At 47.8% G+C, this 24,373-nt stretch overlaps 1 protein-coding gene across 1 annotated transcript in view; it reads left to right on the forward strand.

The window, feature by feature from the left end:
* Nucleotides 1-23,126, forward strand: part of LOC121457179 (protoheme IX farnesyltransferase, mitochondrial) — a 108,520-nt gene extending 85,394 nt beyond the window's left edge. The window contains exons 6-7 of the mRNA XM_041665925.1: nucleotides 10,456-10,688; nucleotides 21,219-23,126. Of these exons, the coding sequence (XP_041521859.1) occupies nucleotides 10,456-10,688; nucleotides 21,219-21,625 (640 nt within the window). The 3' untranslated portion in view covers nucleotides 21,626-23,126. The remainder of the gene's footprint in view (nucleotides 1-10,455; nucleotides 10,689-21,218) is intronic.
* The last annotated feature ends 1,247 nt before the right edge of the window (nucleotides 23,127-24,373 follow it).

The raw sequence follows: 24,373 nt of genomic DNA on the forward strand, positions 1-24,373 counted from the left end.
ACCCTTGGAATCAGGGTCAGCCATACTTGTCTTGAAAATGAATGATAAAGATTGAGTTTTAGAATGAAATGAATGGATTGTTTAGTTGGCATTATAACTTAAAGAGCAGGGTTTAGCTTAAGTATTATAGAGACTTACAGAAGACATTTTTCAAATTTACTGAAGGTTTTACCAGTAAGCACTTAAGCAAATGTAAACACTGTGTGGCTGCAGGGGAGCTCTGAGTATTAGTCACCACCTAGTCATGCTGCTCTAGTGGACACGGCCCCGGCCAGGCACAGGCCTGCACAGCCTCGAAGGCTTGTTATGATTAGTCTCTCAGTGTGTGTATACTGCTAATGTAATAAGAACATAAACATTTGGTAAGTATAGAAATTTCTTTTGGTAACATTAACCAGTGATTTGAAGCAGCAGGAAAAACAAATTTGGTCTCAACTTAGTTGCAGAGGTGTTAATGTAAAGAAGATTGTTCTGGCAATAAGATCGTTCAGTATCATGAACCGTGGAGTTGAGGAATCAGCAGAAAGTCTCTGTACATATCATCATGCTTCGTCATTGCTGGGGTGAGCAAGGGGCACACTGGGGGTCTCTGAAAGCCACAGTCTTCTTGGTAGTCAGGAGACAAGGGAGAGCATGCATGACTGAAGTGCTCTGAGTTCTTAATGCTTGTTGATGTTGGCCCTATGTGTGATGGGCATCTCAGGTCCCACGGCCCTTCTTACAGCTGTAAGATATCCAGGCAGTCAAATATTCACTTGAAGAAATAGTTATCATATCTTAGGAACTTAGTCTATGTTTTGTTTTTTCTGTTTGTTTCGTTAAACAATAATCAAGGTTCATGTAGGCTGATGTCCCTCTGAAGACTGGACATGTGCAAATGCTGTTCCTGTTGGCGGCTGTAAGTGTAGGCTTAGGAGTTGCCTATTTTGATTTGTGGGACTTTATTGGGCGTCACTTTTAGGTACAGAGAACATCAAGTTGTATACTACAGACTCACTGTACTAAAAAGTGTAGCCTGGGAGATGTACAGGCTGGATGGCGGACCCTATTCACACAGAGACGAAGAAGGACTGCAAGAGCCCCTGAACAGACACAGAGGCCCTCCTCTGCTGGTGGAGGGGTTTTGAAAGAGAAAGGTGAAGAAAACTGTTCTTGGGAAATTTTTATTGGTGTTCCTGTGCCATTGCATTTGTTTTCTGGAAGTGCTGGGGATGGGCTCGGGCTTCATGCAGGCTAGGGGGCCATTCTTACACCGATTCTACCTTTAGTTTTTGTCTCTCCATAAGATGAAGAGAAGTATGGCAATAATCATAAAGTTAGCAGACACTTTCCTGCCTAGACTTAAGAGAGCAAACAGAGCAAGCTCAGATTCTATCAGTCTGCTGTGCTTGCCTTAGTTGCCAGCATTTAAAAATAGAAGAAACTCGCATCAAACCTTCCCTTCCCAGACCAAGGTGATACACCCCTACATGTCGTCTGCCAAGCACAGCCCCTACCACTCTTTCTTTTAAGTAAGCCCACGTGCCCCCTTCCTGTTGGCAGCCGGTTCCTGCTGCGGCTTCATTTGCTAGCACTGCCCCAGATTAAGCATGCAGACTGGGGGAGCAGGATAATGCATACCGCTAGGCTCACATACAGCCCCCCCATCTCCCAACCTGTGGGGGCAGAAGACCCGCCTTCATTTCTTAAGTTGTGCAAAGACTCCAAGATTCATCAACTCTATTTTGCATAAGTGAATATAGTCCTATAAATTAAAAACTAAAGGGAGAGTTAGAAAGTTATAACATCCACCTCAAGTAAAAGAAGAAAAGTACAGGTCTTCTGTGCAGTGGGCACTGGCTGTCAGAGGGTGAAGAAAAGGGGTTTTGGTGGGTAGCCCTGCCCAGTGGCGTAAGTAGATTCAGAGACTGTACTTCTGCATTGGGAACTGATTTTCATAGGTGGTTTGAGTAAGAGTAGACCCCATACATTCACACATTTGAATGTTTTGTTCCCAGTTGGTAGACTGTTTGGGAAGAATTAGGAGGCCTGGGCATTGTTGGAAGAGGTGTGTCACTGGGGGTGGAGCTTTGAAGTTTAAAAAGCCCATGCCAGCCCCATTCTCTCTCCCTGCCTTGTGCTTATAGATCAGTTTTGAACTCTCAGCGCCAGAGCCATGCCTGCCTGCCGCTACCACACTCCTTGCCTCAGGAACTTAAGCAAGGCCCCGTTAAATGCGGCCTTTTATAAGTTGTTTTGGTTATGATGTCTCTTCACAGCAGTCGAGCTAAGAACTAAGAACTTAGCAGTAACTAAGACATCCTTGGGATCACCTGCCCCGCCCCTCAGATATTCCGAACTGTTTTTTCTGTAATTCAGATGAGTTGGTGTGGGGCCTTCCAGAGTCACTGGCTGCTGCTGCTTGTCTGAGGAGGTTAGCTCAGAAGTCTGCCACAGTCATGGAGGAGGCTGTGTGGAGAGAAGTCTTAGGCTGCAGTCATGGAGAAGGGAGCCATGGTTGCTAGTTTTAACACACACTGGTCAATCACTAGTGAACAGTCATACTTGGCCCAGTGGAAGGCTCTGCCGTTTCTCTGATGTTCACTAAGGACATCATCAGCCCTCCACAGAGGTCGGCTCGGCACAGGGTTCACTCTTGTTTGTTATATTCTGTTACTGCCTGATTCTAAACAGCAGGTCCCCCTTGTCTTCCTCCACAGCGGTAAGAGTCTTTCAGCTGGTTTTTAAAATTCCTTTAGTATAAGCAGATGTACTAGTTTCTTCCTTCAAAAAATTTTTTTTCATATAATAAAACCTCCATGTTCTGAGTATAATCAATAGTAAATAGAAATATTTGTTACATTTCTTGCATTCCTCTTAAATGTGGTTGAAAACTTAGTCTTTTAAAATAGGCTTTGTATCTTCATTTTAAGTTCTGAAATTATACCACTATTCTGCTGCTTTATCATATCTACAGCTTGAGACGTATCAAAACTAGAAAATCCCTAATAAGATTCGAGGAAGACATTTTCAGAGCAGTGATCTGTAGACATTCTCCAAAAACTCATTTCAGAGCTCAAGGGCGGGGTTTATGCAGGAAATTAAAGTTAAATTGGCTTGATTTGGCGAACATTTAAGCTTTTCTTTTGTTTTTGAAGAAAGGAAATTTTATTTTATAATTTAAAAATCATTTATGCGGGAAGGATGGCCAAGAGTATAAGATTAATTTTTGAATAGGCCAATTACCTGTGTTCATAAAGCTTAATTTAATGCAGTGTTTCCTGGACCCCCAACATACTACTTAAACAGAAGGGCCAGTTTCCCCAGGAAGCTATTTAAAAGTCAGATAATTTAAATTATATTTATTAAGTGCAATATGCTGAACAATTAAACCTTGTATTTCTCCTTGTCCACAATATCTATAGAAAATTCTCCTTCAGTAGAGCTGTATCAGGACCAGTATTTAGTAAACAAAGCCATTCTAAGGGAGGAAAGTCAGATTCTTGAAAATGTGTGGATAAACCCTCATTCTTGGTCTGTCAGTTTCTCTTCGATAGTAGCCTTGGGCAAGAAAGGCAGTAGAGAAATTCCATAATTTAAAATGTAATTCAGTTTGCATGTCAGTTTTGAAGTAAATCATCCAGCCCTCATCATGAACCGTGAACCTCTCTGCATGAGTGGCTGAGTATGCAGGAGCTCTCTTGGTTTGTCCACCCTCCCACACTACCAGACAGGGCTGTTTGCCTTGTCCCAGCACATACTCATACCCTTAATTCACCAGGCAGTGAAGCTGCCTATCACCATACTGAAGCTTGGTCACTTATTGTCATACCCTCTGCATATTCATTTCTCATCTTTCCCATACCAATTCAGTCTAGCCAGAACCGTGCAGAGACCCCAGTACCTTTGATCCCACTGGATGCTGTCACAGCCGCAGTAACAAGGTTGAGAACACCAGCATTTTTTCAAGATCAGTCAGGTTTTGCCTATTACTAGTCCATTTTCTGTGATTTGATAGAAGAAAATTAATTTCTTATATAAATTGTAACTGCAAGTAAAAATATCTGTATATAAGTAAAATACCTGAAAAAGAAAAAAAAAAGTCCTTGTCTGTAGGCTTAAAAATAAACCAGGGAAAGAATCACTCTGCATTTTCCAAGCCCCTGTATCCATCTCTGCTGAAAGGATCCTCCGTACTTGAATAATGCCATCTCATTGTGTGTGTGTTCTTTCATGTAGCTGATTTTACAGTGAGAGCCCACGGGACTTGTGCCTGTGTGTTTAATGTCTGTCTTCCTTTCTAAATAAAACGTCCCTATTTTCCTGTCTGTTCTGCTGCCCGTGTAGTGACTGACTGTCCAGGAAGTAAGAAATGGGGATGAATGAGAGTAAACAAACAAACAAGGGAAGCCCCTTGCACACGTCGGGTGCCCTGTGTCCATCCGTAAGAGGTTCCATGAAGAGTTTGTTCCCCGTTTAGCTGAAGTTACAGAGGAAGAACTCTGCACGGGTGGCACAGCTGGGCAGGGGAGACCCTTTCCTCCCTTGTGCCTTGCTAACGAGCCTTCTTACCTAAATGAGGAACAACACTGGAAGAGCCCCCACCCCAACCCCATCTTTTTGTTGAGATAACAAAGGACCTGACAGGTGCACTATTTCATCAGTGATTAAACATCCGGATGAGACCTAGGCTCAGGGTGCCTGTGTCCTGGCCAGTGTACTTGGTCATTCTGCCATCAGGAAAGCAGACCATAGGAACAAAATTAAAAGACTTTAAATAATTTTTTGTGAAAATGTTTAGTGGGCACTAGAGCAGAGGTAGGGCTCCTCTGACCCAGGGTTAGCAGGCACCAGCACTTTGACCACCCTTCAACTTCTTCTTAGGGGGCTTTGTAGAAGTACTTTCTAGTCAGGACCGCAAGCCCCCAAATAACAGCATGGAGACTTACTAATCATAAAAACTTGGCCTTTAGTTTCCATGTCCTCAGCTAGCTCTTATAACCTTCATTAATCTGCTTCTATTAATCTGCATTCTACCATGTGACTCGGTTTCCTCTCCTCTGTGCTATATACCCAACTTGATTCATGTCTAGCTGGCATCGCACATGCCTCGAGTCATTCCTACGACTTCCTCTCTCTGTCTGGAAGTCCCACCTTTTCTCTCTTGCCTAGCTATTGACTATTCAGCTTTTTATTAGATCAGTCACAGTGACACACCTTCACAGTGTACAAAAGAATCATCCCACAACAATGCTTTTAGTGGTACATACACTTGAAGCTGTCTGACTAAGTCATTTTAGGTGAGCCAGGGAAACCAAGGTACACGCCATTTCTCTGCTAGGTCATGACCCCATGTTCTTCCTGCTGGAACAGGTCAGGGGTAATACCTTGAGAGGCACTTAAAGTGGGTGGGTGACCTGCCCTGGCCAGCCACAGTGAGCACTGAGGTTAGTAGGCCCAGAAAGGATGGCTTTGCCATGTGAGTGCCAGCACTGTGTCGGGAGAGAGGGGGATAGTCTGTGACATGTAGCAAGCCTGGCTGGAGTTTTACCTGGTTCCCGGGTTATGCCACTGCTTCTAATCTGTGAGCCACACCAGAACCACTGTGGAGGGTGGACCCAGAAGCCCATTCCTGGCTGTGCACCCAAGGGAACCCAAGGAGGCCTGCTGAGCCTTTCTCCTCAGCTCACCCCGAGCAGCCAGCTGTGACACTCCACACGGACATGAACTGCTCGAGAATTAAAGCACATAACGAGCAAAACGCTAATAGGGAGGCTTAAAACAGAGAGTTTAAATGCAGAATAAAGTGAGTCAGGAATAAAAGAAGGTGGTCCCACATCCTATGTCAGCTCCTAATCTCCATGTTGGAGACACCTGTAGAACCTTCAAGGAAGGGGGGTGCAGATGGGCTTTCTGAGCAGTCGCTAAATGTGGACCAGGGGACAGTGTGCAGGGTCGCTGGCCTGAAATCACAGGAATGGCTGCCCTCCGTCTGTGACCTGGGATACTTCATTCTCATCGTGTAAGCAAAGTCTTTGTTCTGTTTAACAAGGTGAGAAAGGAACACTTTTTCAGGTGAAAAATAGGCGTCTGTTGCTTGCTGCTTGTGGCCCTTGCTGGGCCTAACAGCACATACACAGCGGAAAGTGCCAGGCTTCTACAGCTTTAACACGCAGTGATATTGTCGCTTTCCTGGCGAACAGAACTTTAAGACGTAGCCCAGTTGCCACTAGCTGTATTCTCTCTTCCCGAAACCATTCTCCTTGCCCGCTTCTTCCTCCGAAGTTTCAGAGGCCAGTAACCCTTTGGTGCTAGAATTACATTGGGTACTTTTTTTTTAATTTTTAGAATTACATGTATTTGTGTGTGTGCGTGCGTGCATGTGTGTGAGTGCGTACATACATGTGTGTATGTGTGTCATGGGACATGCGGTAGTCAGAGGACAATTTTCAAGAGTTGTTTCTTTCCTTTCACCAAGGGATCTGAGGTTAAACTCGGGTCATCAGGCTTTGAGACAGCACTTTCCCCACTCAGCTGTCTCCCAGAGCCTTCTCTGCCTCTCTCCCACTCAGCCGTCTCCCAGAGCCTTCTCTGCCACTCTGCCCTTGTCCCACTCATCCATCATCAGCTCCCAGTATAAACTTTCCTTTCACTCAGATGTGGTAGCGCACACCTTTAATGCCAGCGTTAATTAAATAATTAAGTAAACACTATAAGATAGATTCATGTCCTCCTTGAAACATTTCCACTCTGCCCTCCCATCGTGCCTCACTAAGGTAGGGACCCCCATGTCACCCTGTTTCAAAGACCAGCCAGCAGGGAGCAGGAGAGCGAGCACTCTGTCCTGTGTTACAGCCTGTGTCTGCACTTCAGCCATGGCTGGTCTTTGTGCTTTACCAGGAGGTGCAGGAGGTGAACAATGAGGAAAACCCAAGGAGCTCAGATGGGAGACTGCACACCACAGACTGACTCAGGAAATGTGAGGGTCTGCAGGGTATTCCACCAGCGTGTCCTGGACATGCTGGGACACTCTGGATTCAGTTAATGAAGCAGCCTATACGCCCAAGCCCAGGACTACCTTCAAGTTCTTTTGCTTACATTGGGTCTATTTCTCACGAGAAAGATGAGGAGTTACTATGCTCTCTCAAATATACTGTGTTAATTGTAGGAGCTGGTTCTGTTGTTGTTTGTTGCTCTTGTGGTGTTTGTTTTGGAGACATATGATGCTGTTTTCCATCTATCCTGTTGGCAATTCTTGGTTCGGTTTTGCTTTGTTTTTGGTGCCGTATCCACAGTGTTAATGTAGATTATGGAGGTGGGCGCTCTTCTGTGCCATTGGCGGGAGTGACCGCTGTGCAGTCAGACTGGCAGCAGGTGTCATACCACACACCTTTGCAGTGTGCACATCAACAGCAGAGCCTGGTGGCTCTAAAGCAGCAGGATAGTGCATGCCATCTCTCAGCAAGGTCTCCCAAGTGGAGCCACGAGCAGAAGTCTCCGTAAGAAGTTCATCCAAGAAGTACCTGAGTTTTTAAAATGGTAAAAATACTGTATCCAGAAAGGGTATGTTGATTAAGTTGTCATATGTCCATAGAGTAAGCCACTTTGTAACCGTCTATGCTGATGTAAACCAAGTAGTGACATGGAGAATCCGAAGATTTGGGAAATTAAGGAAGTAGCAAAACCATAATTGCATATTTAGTTTCAAAATAACTGTAGCACAAGAAAAGGCTGAGGTACAAACCATATCTATCTCGGACTCATTTAGAATTTCTTTTTTATTTTTATAGTTGCAAATTTTCTGTTTTGCAATTGAATGTACATTGCATTTACGATTAGAATTTTAGCAAAAATGAAATACAAGACGATAATGAGCCCGAAGACAATGAACTTTGCCACTTGGGGCACTCTCTCCTGCTGCTAGGCTTCCCAGGGCATGCTGGGTAAATATCTTCATTCTTGTTTGTGCAGCCTGTCGGCCTGCTTAGTTTTCATTCATGCCCCTGAGCACATTGATTTAGATGCCAAGATCAAACCTCATGATTTTCTGTGATTCTAACACAGGTCAGAAACTAAACTTCCACCCCAAATTGCCTATCTCAATAAATTAAATTCACGTGTGCGTCTCTGAAAGGGCTTTTCATAGCGCTAACACCCTGAATCCAACTGCTTCCCGTCCCTTGGCGACTGGAACAACCCTCTTCTTCTTCCTTTTTTTTTTTCTTTCCAAAAAACACAAGGGCCAATTCAGGAAAAATAAATATGTTTATGAGCCACATTTTTCCCGCCCCAAATAAAACCAGCCTTTTGGAGTTTCATGTATGGGAAGACCTGTTCTCATAAACTGGAAACCACCTTTCTGAAAGAAAACTGTTAGAATGCTTACATGGTTTTTACTGCCTCCGCTCTCCTTTCTCGGCATGTTTGATAACACCTAGGCAGCTTCCTAAACTTTGATCTCCACGGTTCCAGACAGTTCCAAGTCAGTCAGTGTTTGTCCTGGCCTTAGAGACTTCTGTTTCAGGAATGAAATTGAGGCGTAGAGGCAAGTGGGAAATTGCAGAATGGAGAAGATAGAGGTGCATGTCCAGTTTAGAGTCGCACTCCATCTAGATCTTCACTTTGAAGATGATGTGCCTAGCAGGACCTCCTTGGGGAGATAGGCACATCTATTTGAGGATGTGTGCAGTAGGGAGACAATAAGATTTAACAAATAGTGGGGGGCGGGGAGGAGAGATGACTCAGCAGCTAGGAGCTCTCCATGCTCTTGCTGAGGACCCTGGTTTCGTTTCCAGCACCCACATAGTGGTTCACAGCCATCTGCAGTTCCTGGGGATCTGAATCTTCTGGCCTCTTCAAGTACCAAGCACACACATAAAATACTAAAAAAATAAAAGAGATTAGGCAGGAAAATGAGTCAAAGCAGAAGTGCAAAGTGTGTCTTTAAAAACAAAGGGCAGCCACTTCTGACATGGGAGAGAGTGGAGGTAATCTCAGGTCTTGTCACTGCCATGTGAGAAGGAAGGACTTGTCCCCATGGGGAGCTAAAGGTGGACAGTAAGTTTACGATCACAGGAGACACAGGCTGGAGATCACGTCTAGCCAGGTGCTGCAATAATAAACCATCCTATTGAAATGGTCTGACCTGTGTGTTTTCAGAACCTTTCCCAGCAGGAGCAGAAACAGTAGGTCAGGGGAATTGTGGGGATGGGGGTGATGGACGGACAAATGGAAGAAGAGACTGAGGGTGCCTGAGTATTTCAGGAGTCATTGACCATGGGGTCTGCACCCAGGTCTTAGTGAAAGCCATGGTTCTTCTGTTATCTTATGATGGCCACATGTCCATGTGTGCTCCCACTTTCCTGAAAACCCCATCTGCTCTGTCCACCTTCCAGGCAGGGCAGACCACAGCCTCTGGGTGGAAAGAGGGCCAGCCAAGTGAGAGTCAGAGTGAGCTGCTGGGCCATCCTTCTTCTCCACTCCCATCTCCTCTGGGGCTGGGGGAGACTGAGTTCAAATTCAGCATCATTCTGCAAATTAGTCCTTCTTAGAGGGCCCAACTGACAGTCCAGAGCACCTCTCCTCAGTGGGAGCACACCGCAGCCTTGGCAACAGAAAGGTGTTATCTCAATTGATTGCATCCCTTCGAGAAATGACATTTTTAAAACCAGAACCCTCTAGAAGCTGCTAACTGGTGACTAGAACTTCTCATAAAGCATTTTGTGGCCCCTGTAGTTGCATGGGTCTGGGACACTGCAAACATGAATTTCTTGGGAGTTGAATTGTAGCTTTTGCAGAGAAAACACAGTCTTGAGTGACTTACATTGATTCCCTGAGAGGAAATAACTGTGTATATAAGCAGGAACCAGGAGGTCATACTTTTCTATACCCACAAAGTTTTTCACATTGTAGAATGTTCTTTTACACGCATAGCCAGCCCTCTGTGACCTCTTGTTGAGAATCATAGTCACAAACCAGGTTACATCATTGGCAGTTGCACCAGCCCTGGTGTCGATTGATGTCATGGGATTACAGGGCCTAAAACTTGTAATTTACCGAAGATCGTGCCGTGCAGATTCCCTGGACAGTCATTGCTGTTTGGGATCATTGATCTGGGGACACTTTAAAGTGCAAGCAAATGAGTAGAATGTCTTCTGGAAGGGAAGAGATCCTGTCTTTGTCCAGAACTTGTTTTGTTGTTTGCATCTGTCCCTTATATAGTAACAGTTAGAATAGAGCCCCGAAGAGTAGCCCTGAAGAAGAGATGAGTGATGGAGACCTGCAGATGAGGAATGCAAGGGGCACCACCTCCTCCCGGGGCTTCTTTACGGTCTCAGAAAGACTCCTCACAACCGGGAAGAAGGTCCCATCACATTCAGGGGATGTGAAGATGCTGGCTCCTGATTAGTGCAGACTCTGGGCTGCAGGCCAGAGCTAAGAGAAACTGTATTCACTGTGTCCAATGCTCTCTTCCAGCCCATTGCTAGCCGTGTCTTTTGCCACCTGTTGTGCTGTGCCAGGAGTGGCCCTGCTGACCTGGGGAGTGAATCCACTCACAGGAGCCCTGGGGGTCTTCAACATTTTCCTATACACCTGTTGTTACACACCGCTGAAGAGGATCAGCATCGCCAATACCTGGGTTGGAGCCGTGGTTGGAGCCATCCCCCCTGTCATGGGCTGGACGGCCGCAACTGGAAGCCTTGATGCTGGTGAGTGTCTCCTGGTGCAACACTGGCTTTTCTCCACAGTCAGGCTGGTGAGAGCCAGATGCAAGAGTTCATGAGTCTTCCAGTGAACTCAGCACTCGCCAGTCGGGGCTCCATGGGGCTTGCTCGAGTTCCATTTCACTCCAGTGATTCCTACAACAAATGTATTTATGAGTCAGTCCCGTGTCATCCTGACATGGGAGACCTAGGGAAGAGAAAACAGGAGGCCTGTGACTGCGGGTAAAGTGAGGAAAAGCCCTGAAAAAGGTGATAAAATCAGATCACCTGAAGGCCCAGTCTGTGAGGAAGGGATGTGGAACTGGCCTGCTGTTCCCTGTTGAAGCTATGTCACCTAGCTGACGGGCCTCCTTCCTTCCTCCTGGAGTAGGCTCATTTTCCTTGTGAAAGGACAGATTATTTTCATTAGCTCCTCATTTACTTTTACATGGTTTGCTTAAATTGTTCATGCTGTCTACAGTAAAACCATTCAGTGGGTCTCCATTTTTTCGGTGGTATGTCACAACTGGATTTGTGGGGTGAAAATAGCTCATTTTACCATCTGTGAGGGGAGCGTCACAGTCTGATTAGTCAAGTAATTAGTGTTTTGACCGACACTTAGGAAGGAAGTGGTGAGGTTTCCTGCAATATATGTAAGTACATATTTTTCACATGAGAGATCAAAAGGCAGTGGGCCATAAACCGTTGCCCTGTAAGCCACATTTCTGAGACTTTTCATAAAAGCTCATACACTCTGATTTGGCAAATGCATAAATGTGATTACACCTTTGCCACGATCGTCTCCGAAAATGGTTTTAATATCCTGTAAGTGGTGGGTTTTAATGAATGTACAAATACAGCATTCTAAAGCTTACGTGCTCCTTTGCTCTGTGATAAACCCAGCTCGAGCCTCATCCACGTGGGAGGCAGCAGCAGAAGCAAAGGGCTGTAAAGCAAGAGCTGGGCCAGCCCCTGTTTGCTGCTAACCCCGGACCTGAGCCTGACCTTTCTCCCGGTCTTCTCGTCTTGTACTGATGATGGTCTCTCTTTGTGGGGGGAGTTCTGAGGACAGATGGGTTGTTACTATAGTCGGACCAGTGCTGCCACACCGGATGAAGTCATTTGTATGAGAAAGACGTGTAGTTGTAGGAGCTGGGATGTCCAAAGTTAAAAGCCCAGCAACTGTGCCATCAGGTAAAGGCTTTTGCCAACAAGTCTGGTGACCTGAGTTCTACATGGTCTTTCTATAATACAAAATTTAATTGTATACAGACTTGTTAGTGATGGGTGGCCGAGGGGCCAGGCATACCTTGTTCACAGATGAAGAGTACGCAGCTGTCTAGAAAATGATACAGAACCCAGTATGAGGCAGAAAATTTCCAAAGCCACCAAGAGAAGTTCCCCTGTCAATTCTCGACACTGACTTCTGTTCTTTGTCTTGGATTCTTGTAACCCTACTGCTCAGGGGACTGGGGAAGAAGGACCACAAGTTTGAGGCCAACCTTGCAAAACACTTTTAAAAAGGAAAAAGATACATCATGTACCTAACCCTTAAGGGGTCTGTCCAGAAAAGGTAGCAATAGCTCCGTGTATGAAGCATTCATCCAACAGAGCCGAGATCAGAATGAGCAGATCAACAGGTGGTTGTTTGTCTTTCAGAGGACAGAATCTGGGAGAGGTGTGGTAAAGTATGCATTGCTGGCTTTTCAGGAACTAAGTTGACTGCAATTCAGTCAATGCACTTTAGCCATCTCCTGCCCTGTTGAGGATGGTAGCTGCTAACCGTGGATGGCTGTTTAATTTTTAAATCAAATAAGCCTAAATTTGCTCAGTTCCACTAGCTATCATTCAGGTGTCCAGAGCCACATTTGGTTCATAGCTGCCATACTGACAGCACAGAGCAGAACCTTTGTTTAAGGTTTAAATCTGACATGTCCCTTAAAATGTTTAAGGTTGAAAGGCTTGGTCTCCAGTGGCAGCAGCACTGAGATGTGGTGGGGGCTTTAAGAGAAAGTGGATCGGAGTTGGATAAAGTGAGTCGTTTGAATACATCCTTACAGGGGCCAGGGCCTCATTTTTCTTTCTGACTGCTCTAAGTGAGCAGCCTCCTCTGCCACGTGCCTGCTTCCCTCATGAACTGCCTCCTCCGGGTCCAGCATGACTGGGCAGATAGTGGTCTGAATTGTGAGCTACGAGAAACTTTTCGTTTATCTTCAGTGTTCCTCACATCACTATGAAGGTTTCTGTCAGGACGCTCACTCAGAAAGCACTGCCTACAAGCAAAGACTGTCTTCCTCTAATCATGTCCACTCCTTGATGTGTGTGTCCTTTTAACAATGGGTGCCGTATGGACCTGTCCCTGTCCTACTAAACCAAAGCATTGATTCACAACTCAGTGCCCATCCATTTTTCCCAGATGCTGCTGGGCCTCTGAGCATGCAGCTCAGACAGCCTGAGAATGTCACATGTAACAAGTTTTCGAGTGCTGCTGATGCCCCTGCTCCAAGAACCACACTCTTCAAATTCACAAAGACAGAATCCCGAAGAGATCTAGCCTTAAGGACCTCAGAAATACCTAGAGCACGGGCGGGGCTGATGGTTCAAGTTGTACAGACAGTGGTGTGTTGTCTACAGAGGTTGGCGACCGCCAGGGTTCTGCTCCTGAGATATAGATGGGATACAGATGGATGGAAAGAGCTTTTCTGAGGGGGAAATGGCAAACACTTTCCTTTCTTGTGTAGAACTCCAGGCCATTTCATCTTTGAACCGCACATAGTAGTGACTTCAGAGAAGTCAGGAGTGGCAGGCCTTGGAACCCCACACTTACAGGAAGAGGAAATGGGAGATGAAGTGGGTGTCGAATCAGTGAAGCAAGAGCAGCTGGGAGACCCGGCAGCTGCCTGTCTACCATCCTACCAAACTAGTGCCCATAGTCACTTCATCATGCAGGTGTTGAGGGCCTATGTGTGCTTGGCTTTGAGAGATACAAAACAGACATTACTTAACAATGGACAAGCTTTAGCGAGTGTCTCCTGAGGTGAGGCTCACACCTCTCCACATGAGTTCAGGAAGACTAGAGGCCAGTTGATGGGAAGGATTGTGTGCGTATTGAGAGCTGGGGTAGTGCAGTGTGTGCAGACGGTACCCTCAATGGCTCCCTGCAGAGGAACTGATAGTGCAGTCAAAGACACTAGAGACCCCGGGGCAACTGAACCAGCAAAGCCAGGGCTCTGGAGTTCCTGGAGTTCAGGCTTATCTCCATAGCGAAGTACAGCAGGTTCTCCTGGGTACTGGAGACTTTGTAGAGCCTGCCTTCACCACTGCCCTAGGCCCATGTGCCTCTCTCCTCCAACACCCGCCCCTGCACACCCTCTGCCCTTCCTTACAAGACTCTGCCCATCCTAGGCCTGCCCTTCATCCTCCCGGGCCAGTGTTTCACCTTACAGGTATTTGGGTAAAGCATCAGTCTGATCACCCTCTGAAAGAACAACTTGTTAATACCAGCAAGCTGGGGATAGACAGAGGCTGTCTGAAGGGAGGCAGATTGACTGAACATTTCCCATTCCTTTGTCACCCACTCCCGCCTCCAGGGAACCAGGACCCACCATAACCAGCAGCAACATTTTAGTGTCCCTGACCATGCCTCCCGCAAAAGATTAGTTGGGCTCAGTAGATGGAGGTCAGGATGGTAGGAAGCTGCTGGGCAGTACATGAGGCGGAAGGCTTCTAGGGGCGTGCATGAAGAAGATGGCGGCGGGTGTGGGGGGCTGTATGTCACAGTAACCCACAGAGAAAGGTTAGGAGCACATTCAGAAGCCCGCTTCCTCCCTTGGTGGCATGGTTTTTTCTGTAGTGTCTCTGCTGGCCACAGCGCTGGGTGATGCCCTTCATAGGCTGCTGGGCGCTGAAGTGTTTCCCTGGCCTCTCTCCTCTCCTGGAAGGACAGGAGACATGGAGGGAGCGTGTCCCATGGGTTGCTGAGTCTTTTCCCACAACTCCTTTCATTTTTTTTTTTTTTTTGGACCAGATGGTGGAAAAGAATTTGTGTTGAGGGTGCCCCAGTCAGGAAGGTCTCTTGAGGGCTTTGGATCTGCCTGGCCGTTGTCCATCACAGGACAAGTGAGGTGGGATTTGGGGGTGGTGAAGAGGATTAAGCACATTAGCAGGCAGGAACTGTGAAAGCTAAACAAACGTCAGTTGTTCTTGATACTTGCTATTTCCTAGCTTCCCAGAGGACTGGAAACCACTCGGCTCTCTCGCGCTCACACGGCCAATGGCTTTGTTTGTGGCTGTCATATCAAGGCAGTCAGGACACAGCAGCCAACTGCTTCTGTGCGCGGGAAATGCCTGCCTTTTACAAAGCCCTTCTGTCTACAGAGTGAGCCATTGTGATGGGATTTTACCTGGGCTTCAGAGGTGGCCTTTTCCTTCCCCCATCTAATCATCCTGCCTTCGTTTTATTAATTTTTTTAAAGCTTAAGTCCCGTTAGCAGGAAACACTAAAAATGCTCGGCAGCTAGAACTCAGGAAGGCTGTCTCGCTGTCGGCAGAGCTAACCTGCTGCCGTAGGAGCTGAAGCACTTGGTTTGGTCCCACATGCAGAGGAACAGGGATGGCAATGACAGAAGTGACCTGCTGGAACCCCAGTGAAGGAGTCTCTGGGGAGCTAGTCAGATAAGTGGCTGGCAGCTGACATTCCGGCCACCAGCCAGGGGCCTGGAGCCATACACATTAGGCCTCTCAGCAGTGTTTATCTCCAGAGTCTGTTTATCTCAGGCTTGATCCCTTTCCCCTTCCCCCTTCCCCCTTCCCCCTCTCCTTAGAGATGCTGGGGTTCCTTTTCCCAAACTAAAGAAAGCCCTTGTCTTGGGAGTCTTCCCTGCGGACTGCGGTGATGATGGTTACAGTCTGGTTGGTAATTCAGGTGTTGTGCGGTAAACATTAATTATGTTAGCCAACATTCAGTTACAAATGAGGACTCAGAAATGGGCTCTTATCAGGAGGTGACACTTGGCAGATGGATGGCTTTAGTAACAAAAAGAGTGAGTTGTTTTAACCTCGCCTGGTAAACTGCAAAATCTTAACCCCCCTTCTACTTTATTTACCTCTTATAGTCCCAGATGAGAGAGGAGAGCCAGAGGGAATTCGATCACTCATTTATTCAACAAATATGTATGAAAGGCTTACTAAATACCCAGTGCGATTGAACCCAAGCCTTTGTAGAGATTTCCTCTAAAATCCTGCCCCCACTTGCGTCAGACTCCAAAATGAGTGTCTGATCCTGTGAGATGTTACCTTAAGTGCCTGAGAGTGCAGGACAACTAAGATAAACAGCATCTCTTTTTCCTTCTTTTGTGGGGATGATGGGATAGTCTCTCACTATGTGGACCAGGCTCGCCTTGAACTCACAGAAATCTGCCTGCTTCTCTCTCCTGGATCCTGAGATTAAAGACTTGCACCACCACAACCACTGATAAATGCTGTCTTTAAAATACAAAATAAAATAAGGAAGACTTGTGGAAATATTAGGCAACAATATTTAGAACCCTCTACTTTACCCAGTGTCCAGCATTAAAGCAGAAAGGCTGGGAAAGTGGCTGTGTGATGTCGATGCCATAGCAGCAACATCCGCATCTCTAATTGCAGACTAGCTGTGTTTGCTCAAGTGTCGTTGATATCACTGTTGACTGTGCCTGGTGTTAGCTTTTAAGGTACCAAGCCAGTACCACCTAGGTGAGAGGATAAAGCAAGCCTTGGCTGGACAGCCGCAGATGCACACAGTGCCTGGTGCAGAATGCCACAGAATTAGCTCTGGCGACAAGAAGTAACATTGAGGATGATGCTGAGAAGAACTGGGCGCGTGAGCTAAGGGAGTTTGAATTCTGGAGAGAATCTCAAACTTCTAGGGAGGTAGTCTAAGAAGGATCAAAGCTTTGTACTTTTCTCCCTTCAAAGGCAGCTTCTCTTGATGGCTGTGCTTGAAGGTAGGATGCAGGCAAGGTTAGAGAGAACCCCAAACTCCTGCCACACATCCTCTTCATCACTCCCAAGTTCCTGCAAAGAATCCTTCAAGTTGCAAATGCCCACTCTTCCTGTTTCCAGAGGACCTTTAATCTGGCCTTTTGTCTCTCCTGTGCAGTTGATAAACTGGCCCCACATCCTGCTCCCCTTATCTGCCTCTCCATAGAAGTCTATTGCAGTGAGACCAACCACTTCACAAGTGCCTTTGTGTTAGTCCTCCAAAGAAAGGCTTTAAAACCTGTCACCATGAAGGTCTGGTCCAGCTCTATGTCCAGCTCTACTTCTGCCAGCTTCCGCAACTCTCCAGCCCTGAAAGTCCCAGTATGACCAGCAGTGCAACAGATGAGCTTCATGGGCCAAGTTTAGAGAGGACCACACCCAACCCAACTGTCACTGCAGCGGGTTCTTATCCTTACCAAGGCCATGTGTAGAAGAGCATTTCTGGACTTGAGCAGAGGTGGAAATGGGGAGAGGCTCCCCCCAGTCTGTTTTTTATAGGAATAATAAATAGGAGTTTTGAAGAGAGCTGGAAAATCTCCCCAGGTGTCACTGAGGAGACGTTGATGAGAGCAGGATTGGTTGAGACAGTGTCCGTACATGCGCTGTGGGTGCTCTTCTCTGCCTTCCACATAAGGAGAGGGATTAGCAATGTGCTGGATGCCTGGATATGCTCTAGAGAGTCACACCCACCGCTGCATGACCTCTCCATAGATTTCTACTGTGATTAAAGGGAAGAACGTGGATGTTTCTCCCAGATAGGTCTAAGAAAATGAGAACACTCATTTAAAAAGAAGTCAGGCATGGTGGCATGTGCTTGTAATTTTGGCACTCGGAAGGATTGTTTTGAGTTTGAGCCCTCCCTGGGCTACATAGAGAACTCCACTATAACCTGGGCTAATAATGGGACCCTGTCTCCAAAATGTGAAAAGGAAAGAAAGGAAGAGAAGCAGAGACTATGAGTTCCAGCTCACTCTTGTGTTGTCTCCTTCCCTGCCCCCAAGAGTAGGCAGTCTCCGGCAGGCAGTTGGTATCTGCTGTCAGGGAAGACAGGCCCACTAAAAATGGACTTCTTTGGGGGAGTAAGGCTAAAGGGATGTGCCAAAAGATCTTTGAATTCTCCAGCCCGTGCTGTGTTCACCCCACCGGGAAGGTGGGCCCCACCGCAGTCGCAGTCCTGAGCTGACTTGGGCCTTCCTGCCCCACCTCACCTTATCTTGATGAAGAAAGCATTTGTTTTCCTCCCTTTCTCCTGGGAGCAGGAGCAGCTGAAGCGCACAGGCAGAGCCGTGGGTGGTGTTCTGCCTGTACTCCATTAAGCTGTGGATTCGAACGTGATTTCGCTTGTGACTTGAGCCAAACCCACACCAGTTTTTTCTCTAGGACAACAGCTTGCTGCTCTTCAAGAACTGAGGTTCTGCCTGAGCTCTCTTGTTCTAAATAGAAACACAGCCAAAATTTTCTGTTGCACAGCATAGACAACTACAGTTGGCACACCAAAGGCGGGGTGGCGCTTGAAGAAAGAGTTCCCATTGCAGCTGCCATCTTAACCACGGCAAGTTTGTTCTTTCTCAGTCGTTTCTAGAATAAAACCCACCCGGTTCTCTGAGCCTTACCATCCTTCCCGAGTTCTCCTGTCTCCCTTCCCCATGTTGTGTGTCTGTTGCCACGGGGAGTTTTTCTCAACAAGACAGACACTTGTTGTCCTTGTCATACCCATACCCCATGCTGTGGCTGTCATTGCTGCATACTGCACTCAGCTCACGGCCTGTGGGTCCAAGGCAGCTCATGAGCTCCGCTAGAGCTTGCTTTCCCACATGTGATGCTCAGGAGCCTTAAAGTCACCCTGCACCCCGAGAGTCTCTGCCATTTAACAGTTACAGGTAGCTGTATTTTCTATCAAAATCCCAAGAAATCTCGGTCCTTCACCATTTGCTCCTTCAGCTGCAACTGGGTGCCCCCGCCTTCCCTCCCTGCCTTTTAATTCCCCAAGAGGACTTTCTGTTCAGATGTGTCCTCTGTTTGTCACTGAAACAGGTACTAGAACTCTTATCTCTTATCTTAATGAACAAGAAAGTGTCTCTGTTGTTATTTCCAGCAGGTACCCCTTGGGTACCCTTCATATGGGAAGGGGCCTACTGGGCATCTTGTAGGAACAATTTCCTAAAGCATGTATCTGATTGCATCCATAGTACCAGGTATCACCAGATCATACTGATCTCAGCTGCCCCCACACCTGCCCCTCACCCCAGTCTGGTTGCATGCAATACTGCCAAAAATCACTGGGCCATGCTGATTCCAGTTTTTTCTGCCCCTCCTTGAAATGCTTCTAAGAACCTCCAACAACCCAGGTTAATATCTGAAGCCTCAGATCATGCCTTGCCCTACCATACCCTTGTTGGGAAACTTGCTGAGATTAATTGCTAAGTGCTTAATGGGAAGGACACCCTGAACAAAGTGATGGTTCACATTGTAGGCGAGCTTCAGCGGACTGTGTGAGGCTTCATTACACTACTCAGAAACACACACAATTTAAATTTTAGTTATTATTGGACTGGAGACATGGCTCAACAGTTAAGAGCACTGGCTGCTTTTCCAGAAGACCTGAGTTTGATTCCCAGTACCCAGATAGCAACTCATAACCATCTGTAACTTCTCACAACCAGCTGTAATTCCAGTCCCAGGACTCTGATGGCTTCTTCTGGCCTCCGTGGATACCTGGCATGCAAGGGGCATACAGACATACATCTGGACAGAAAGACCAAACACCTATACACATAAAATAAAATAATAAACTTATAAATCAATTATTTCTGTTTTCCATTTAATATTTCTAGACTGCAGCTGAAGCCATGGATAAATGGAGCTGCTATAGGCCTTCTCGTTTGTAAGGGGATGGTAATGACAAGTAGGTTGGGTTAGCACATGTAGTTCATTTCCATGGTACCTGGATCGGATAGCCGCAATGCATTCTGACTGGGCGGCAAATAAGCACGGTGAATCCAAAAATGACCAAAAATAAGACTCCATTTCTCTGCCATGAATGCATTCATGGGTGTCCAGCTCCCTGCTCTCTTCCAAACCCTCTGCTTCCTCATCGTCCCCACCCCACCGAGTCCACTCTCCTCACTGGGCTGTGGGGAGACCACTCTATCCTGGTTTCCAGATGCCTCTCCAACCCTCTCTTGTAGCTCCACTTTTCCCACTCCAGCCTCTGCTGTTCCAGATACACTGGGACTATTCCCAGGATCAGAGGGTGTTTGCAATCCAGTTAGCTGGGTCAGGGCCATAATCTGCACAGAGGAAGTCTTTATCTGAGCAGTCCTATCGCCTGTATGGCACTGTCCTATTTTGAGCCTGTTAACACACACTGTGTTAGTTTCCTACTGTGCTGGGCTCTGGGGAATGGTGTCCTGGAAGCCCAGGTTGTCCACCAGTGAAGAAGGTACACAGATAGAAGCCAGAATCTCAGCAGTGGCCCAGACGCACGCTCAGTTCTGTGTCAGTGTGAACAGGGCATTCTAGTTGTCCCACAGGGAAGCAAACCTTACCTAGGAGGGGAGGCCAGCAGGCCTAAGTGGCCACTAAGCAGTGACACTGATCCCATGCTCCTCTCCTAGCTATGGATTCCAACCGAGAGTCAGGACTAGACTCAGTACTGACTTCCCTCATGTCACAGTGTTGGGAAGCATGAGGGGCAGCAGGTGGCTTGCACTAATCCACTTCCCATCCCACCTAAGCCCTCCCCTTGCACAGCCCTCTCTTCCCATCCCACCTAAGCCCTCCCCTTGCACAGCCCTCTCTTCCCATCCCACCTAAGCCCTCCCCTTGCACAGCCCTCTCTTCCCATCCCACCTAAGCCCTCCCCTTGCACAGCCCTCTCTTCCCATCCCACCTAAGGCAGAGGACCCACACCTCCCAACTTGCCTACCAGGCTGAGTGAGGCAGAGAGGGAAACAAAGAAGGTGCCCTAGGTGGCTTTATGTCAAGTTGGCACAAGATAGAGTATCTGGGAGGAGGCGCCACAACTGAGAAAGTAACTCTATCAGATTGGCCTGTAGGCAGTTCTGTTGGGGCTTCTTTTTTTTTTAATTAATGATTAATATGGTAGGGTCCAGCCCATAAGGAGCAGTGCCACCTCTGGGAAGGTAGGTAGTCCTTCCTGGATTATATAAGAAAGCAGGTTGAGCAAGCCACTAAGCATTGTTCCTCCATGGTCTCTGCTTCATTCACTTCCTGCCTCCAGGCTCCTCCTGTGCTCTTGCTCCAACTTCCCTCAGTAACAAACTGTACATGAGAATTATAAGCAGAAACAAACCCTTTCTTCCTAATGCTGTCTTTGGTCGTGATGTTTTAGCAGAGCTCTAGAAAGCACACTGAGAGGACAGAGATGTGAGTTGCTGGTCATGTGGACACAGACCTCGAAAGTCCAGCAGGACTTTGGGACCAAGAGAACCTTCCTTTGGAAATCTCTGCTGGCACCTGACCAGGCCTCTTTCTTTCCACCCCTCTGCACAGGCGCACTCCTTCTGGGCGGGATCCTGTACTCCTGGCAGTTCCCCCACTTCAACGCCCTGAGCTGGGGCCTCCGCGAAGACTACTCCCGAGGAGGCTACTGCATGATGTCGGTCACGCACCCAGCCCTCTGCCGGCGTGTGGCACTGCGCCATTGCCTGGCTCTGATTGCTCTGTCGACTGCTGCCCCCGTACTGAGCGTCACCACGTGGGCCTTCCCCATCATCTCCCTCCCCATCAACCTGTACATCTCCTACCTCGGCTTCCGCTTCTACGTGGATGCAGACCGCCGGAGCTCGAGGAAACTGTTCTTCTGCAGCCTGTGGCACCTGCCGCTGCTCCTGCTGCTCATGCTCACCTGTAAGCAGCGGCCAGGTCGGGACGGGGACAAAGGAGAGGCTCCAAGCTGAAAGCTAGCTGGCGTGTGGGGAACATGAGAGCAGACATGTGCAGGCGAATGCAGAGCACTGCCCTGGGCCAGTGGGAGTGTGTTTTGGTGATTCTGGCCTGCATACGGAGAAATGGATGGTTTAGCTGGTGTCAGATCGACGGGTGCTGTGTTATCACTTAACGGTTCTTTTTATATTAATATCCAAACTGCCTCCCAAATAAGAAGGGACTGGCATAGTGAGTTAATACAAAAGAGAATATTTTTCTCCTTGAAGGTCTTTAAGCATCTTTCCCTCCAGCCCTGTGTTCTCTCACCCACATGACACCTTTGCACATCTTCCCCTTCCTAACACACGCATACACAAATACCACCTGAAGGCCATGGTGGCCATTGGTCAGACAGCTGGATGCTTGAAACCCAGACTCTATAGTTCTGTATCCTGAGGCTCCCACAGGCTGCCTCAGAAGAGTATGTATTGTGGCTACAGCACCCTGTCTCTGCCATGGAGATGGGGCCTGACTAGCTTTCTCCTTACCAGCATTCTCAACCACATATCCCATCGAGTAACAGAACATAGGGAGTGAGGATTCCAAACGGTTGCCTGTAGCATCCCAGGCTGCATGGCCAGCACCTACCATCACCCCCATCCCCTCCCCACATCAGGACTTCAGAAACACCCGGAAGTACATGGCGCCTTCATCCCTCACTTTGAAGTGTAGGCATGGTCTGAGCATTTCTTTCTGGAAGAGTGTCACTTGACATGATCCCACTGTAGTGGTGTCTGGCTGTCAGAATTTTGCTGGTGACCTTCTTGGGACTTCATGGAAAAGAGCGTGAGCTGGGCCAACAGTCATTCTGTGCTCATTCTTACCACTTTTGTGTAAACAGCATTTTCACTCTGGTGCCTCCTGAGTCTAGAAATTCTCCTCTGTGTGTCCAGTGGGATTCAGAGAGGGCCGGTTGGGCCCCTAGTGGCCATGGATCCAGTTCTGAGAATTCATGGCCTCTGATACAAAATGCAGTCACCTGTAAGACTTCAGTCTTATGTGTACCCCTCCAGGTCCACAGAGAGGCCTGTTGCCTTAAAGTTGTGGAGCCTGGCAGGGTGTTTGAGTTCCTTGGTCTCCCAGGGTGCTGTGCCCCGTTGGGATTCTCTCAAGGGGTTTAAGCCACTTGAAAACAGTTCTTGAATTTCGACTGTTCTCTCAAAAATGTGGAAGGCATGGGCTGTGGTCCAAAGGCTTAGCCATGCTCTAGGCTCAGGGTTTGATTTCAAGCACCCCAACCCCCCAAAAGAAGAAAAAGAAAAAGTGGGGTGGGGTGGGGTAAGTTTGGGTCTAGAGTGACTCAGCACTCTGGTACCTCTTTCTGCCTATTGTAATATTACCTCCTGGCTGTGTCCTGGCTAGTTACTGTGGGAACGGAATGGGGATGTCTGCAAAGGGCATCTGTGATTTGTTGCAGCCTCTAAGTCTGTAAAGTGTTGATTCTCCTCCTCCCAATAAAACAGTTACATAAACAAGAGCATGTGTCCAGTTGTTGCTCCCAGGCCCCACAGGGTTCAGCCCCAGCTGCCCTCCTTCTGCAGCTGGCAGACGGCTATAGCAGGCTGCCCCCCTCCAGCAGCTAGCCCACAGGGTTCAGCACCAGCTGCCCCCCTCCAGCAGCTAGCCCTCGGCTACACCAGGCTGCCCTCCTTCTGCAGCTGGCAGAGGGCTATAGCAGGCTGCCCCCCTCCAGCAGCTAGCCCACAGGGTTCAGCACCAGCTGCCCCCCTCCAGCAGCTAGCCCGGGGCTATACCAAGCTGCCCTCCTCCAGCAGCTAAGCTAGCCCTCGGCTACACCAGGCTGCCCACCTCCAGCAGCTAGCCCATGGCTACAGCAGGTCAGTGTTTCCTTCGGTTCTTCCTGACTGTAAATTGACAAATTAGACTCATATCTACCTAGAGAGCACAGGGGTGGGATTTGTGAATCCAAGGTGGAACGAGTTAGCATAACCATTGCCTCAAATGGTCATCACTGTAAGATAAGGATGTTTAAGATTTGGTGATTTTTGGACTGTAAGTACAGTAAATAACATTATACAACGGTGAAATATTAAATAGTAGTAATGCCCATCACTCCCTGTCTGGCCGTGCACTGTGGCCATCACCTCCCCTAAGTCCTCCTCCTTTACCAGCCACCCTTCTCTTTTGGGTCTGAATGGCTTTCGTTCTTCCAGTTTGGTTTCATTGTGATGGTAGTTCTGAGACAGGGTCTCGTGTGGCCCAGGGATGAGTGATGGATTCTCTAAGACACAGGGCCTAGCAGGGGGTCTTCTGGGAACCCTTTGAAGGGATGGTAGGACCCCGGCCCCTTCCTATCAATCCCATCCACGGTTATGAGGTATTCATCTGCCACCTACTGTCATCAGGACCAGCTAGCTGCCTTTACAGATCCTGAGAACTCCAGCGCTGTGGGCCAAATCAGCCTTTCTTCCTGATTGTCTCAGCCACAGTTCTTAACAGCTCTGGAATGCTAACACACGCCTTCACACCCAGCATCGCCCCAAACCCCTCAGTCTCCCCCAGCTGCCTTCAGACCATTCGTCTTCCATCCTGTCCTCCTCAGGGTATCGCGGAGGTGTGACTAGACTTCTTGACACTCAGAGTTCATCGTCCTCTCCAGTGTGCTCGGCACTGTCTTCCACGCTGAGCCCCACACCCGGCTGCTGAGGGCTCCCTGTGCTCAGGGTGTCCCACCCACCAGATGCCATGGCTCCCACAGC

Source organism: Microtus oregoni, unplaced genomic scaffold, assembly GCF_018167655.1.
Source record: "Microtus oregoni isolate MIOR12 unplaced genomic scaffold, Mior012 000015F_ref0000493, whole genome shotgun sequence".
Taxonomy (NCBI): domain Eukaryota; kingdom Metazoa; phylum Chordata; class Mammalia; order Rodentia; family Cricetidae; genus Microtus; species Microtus oregoni.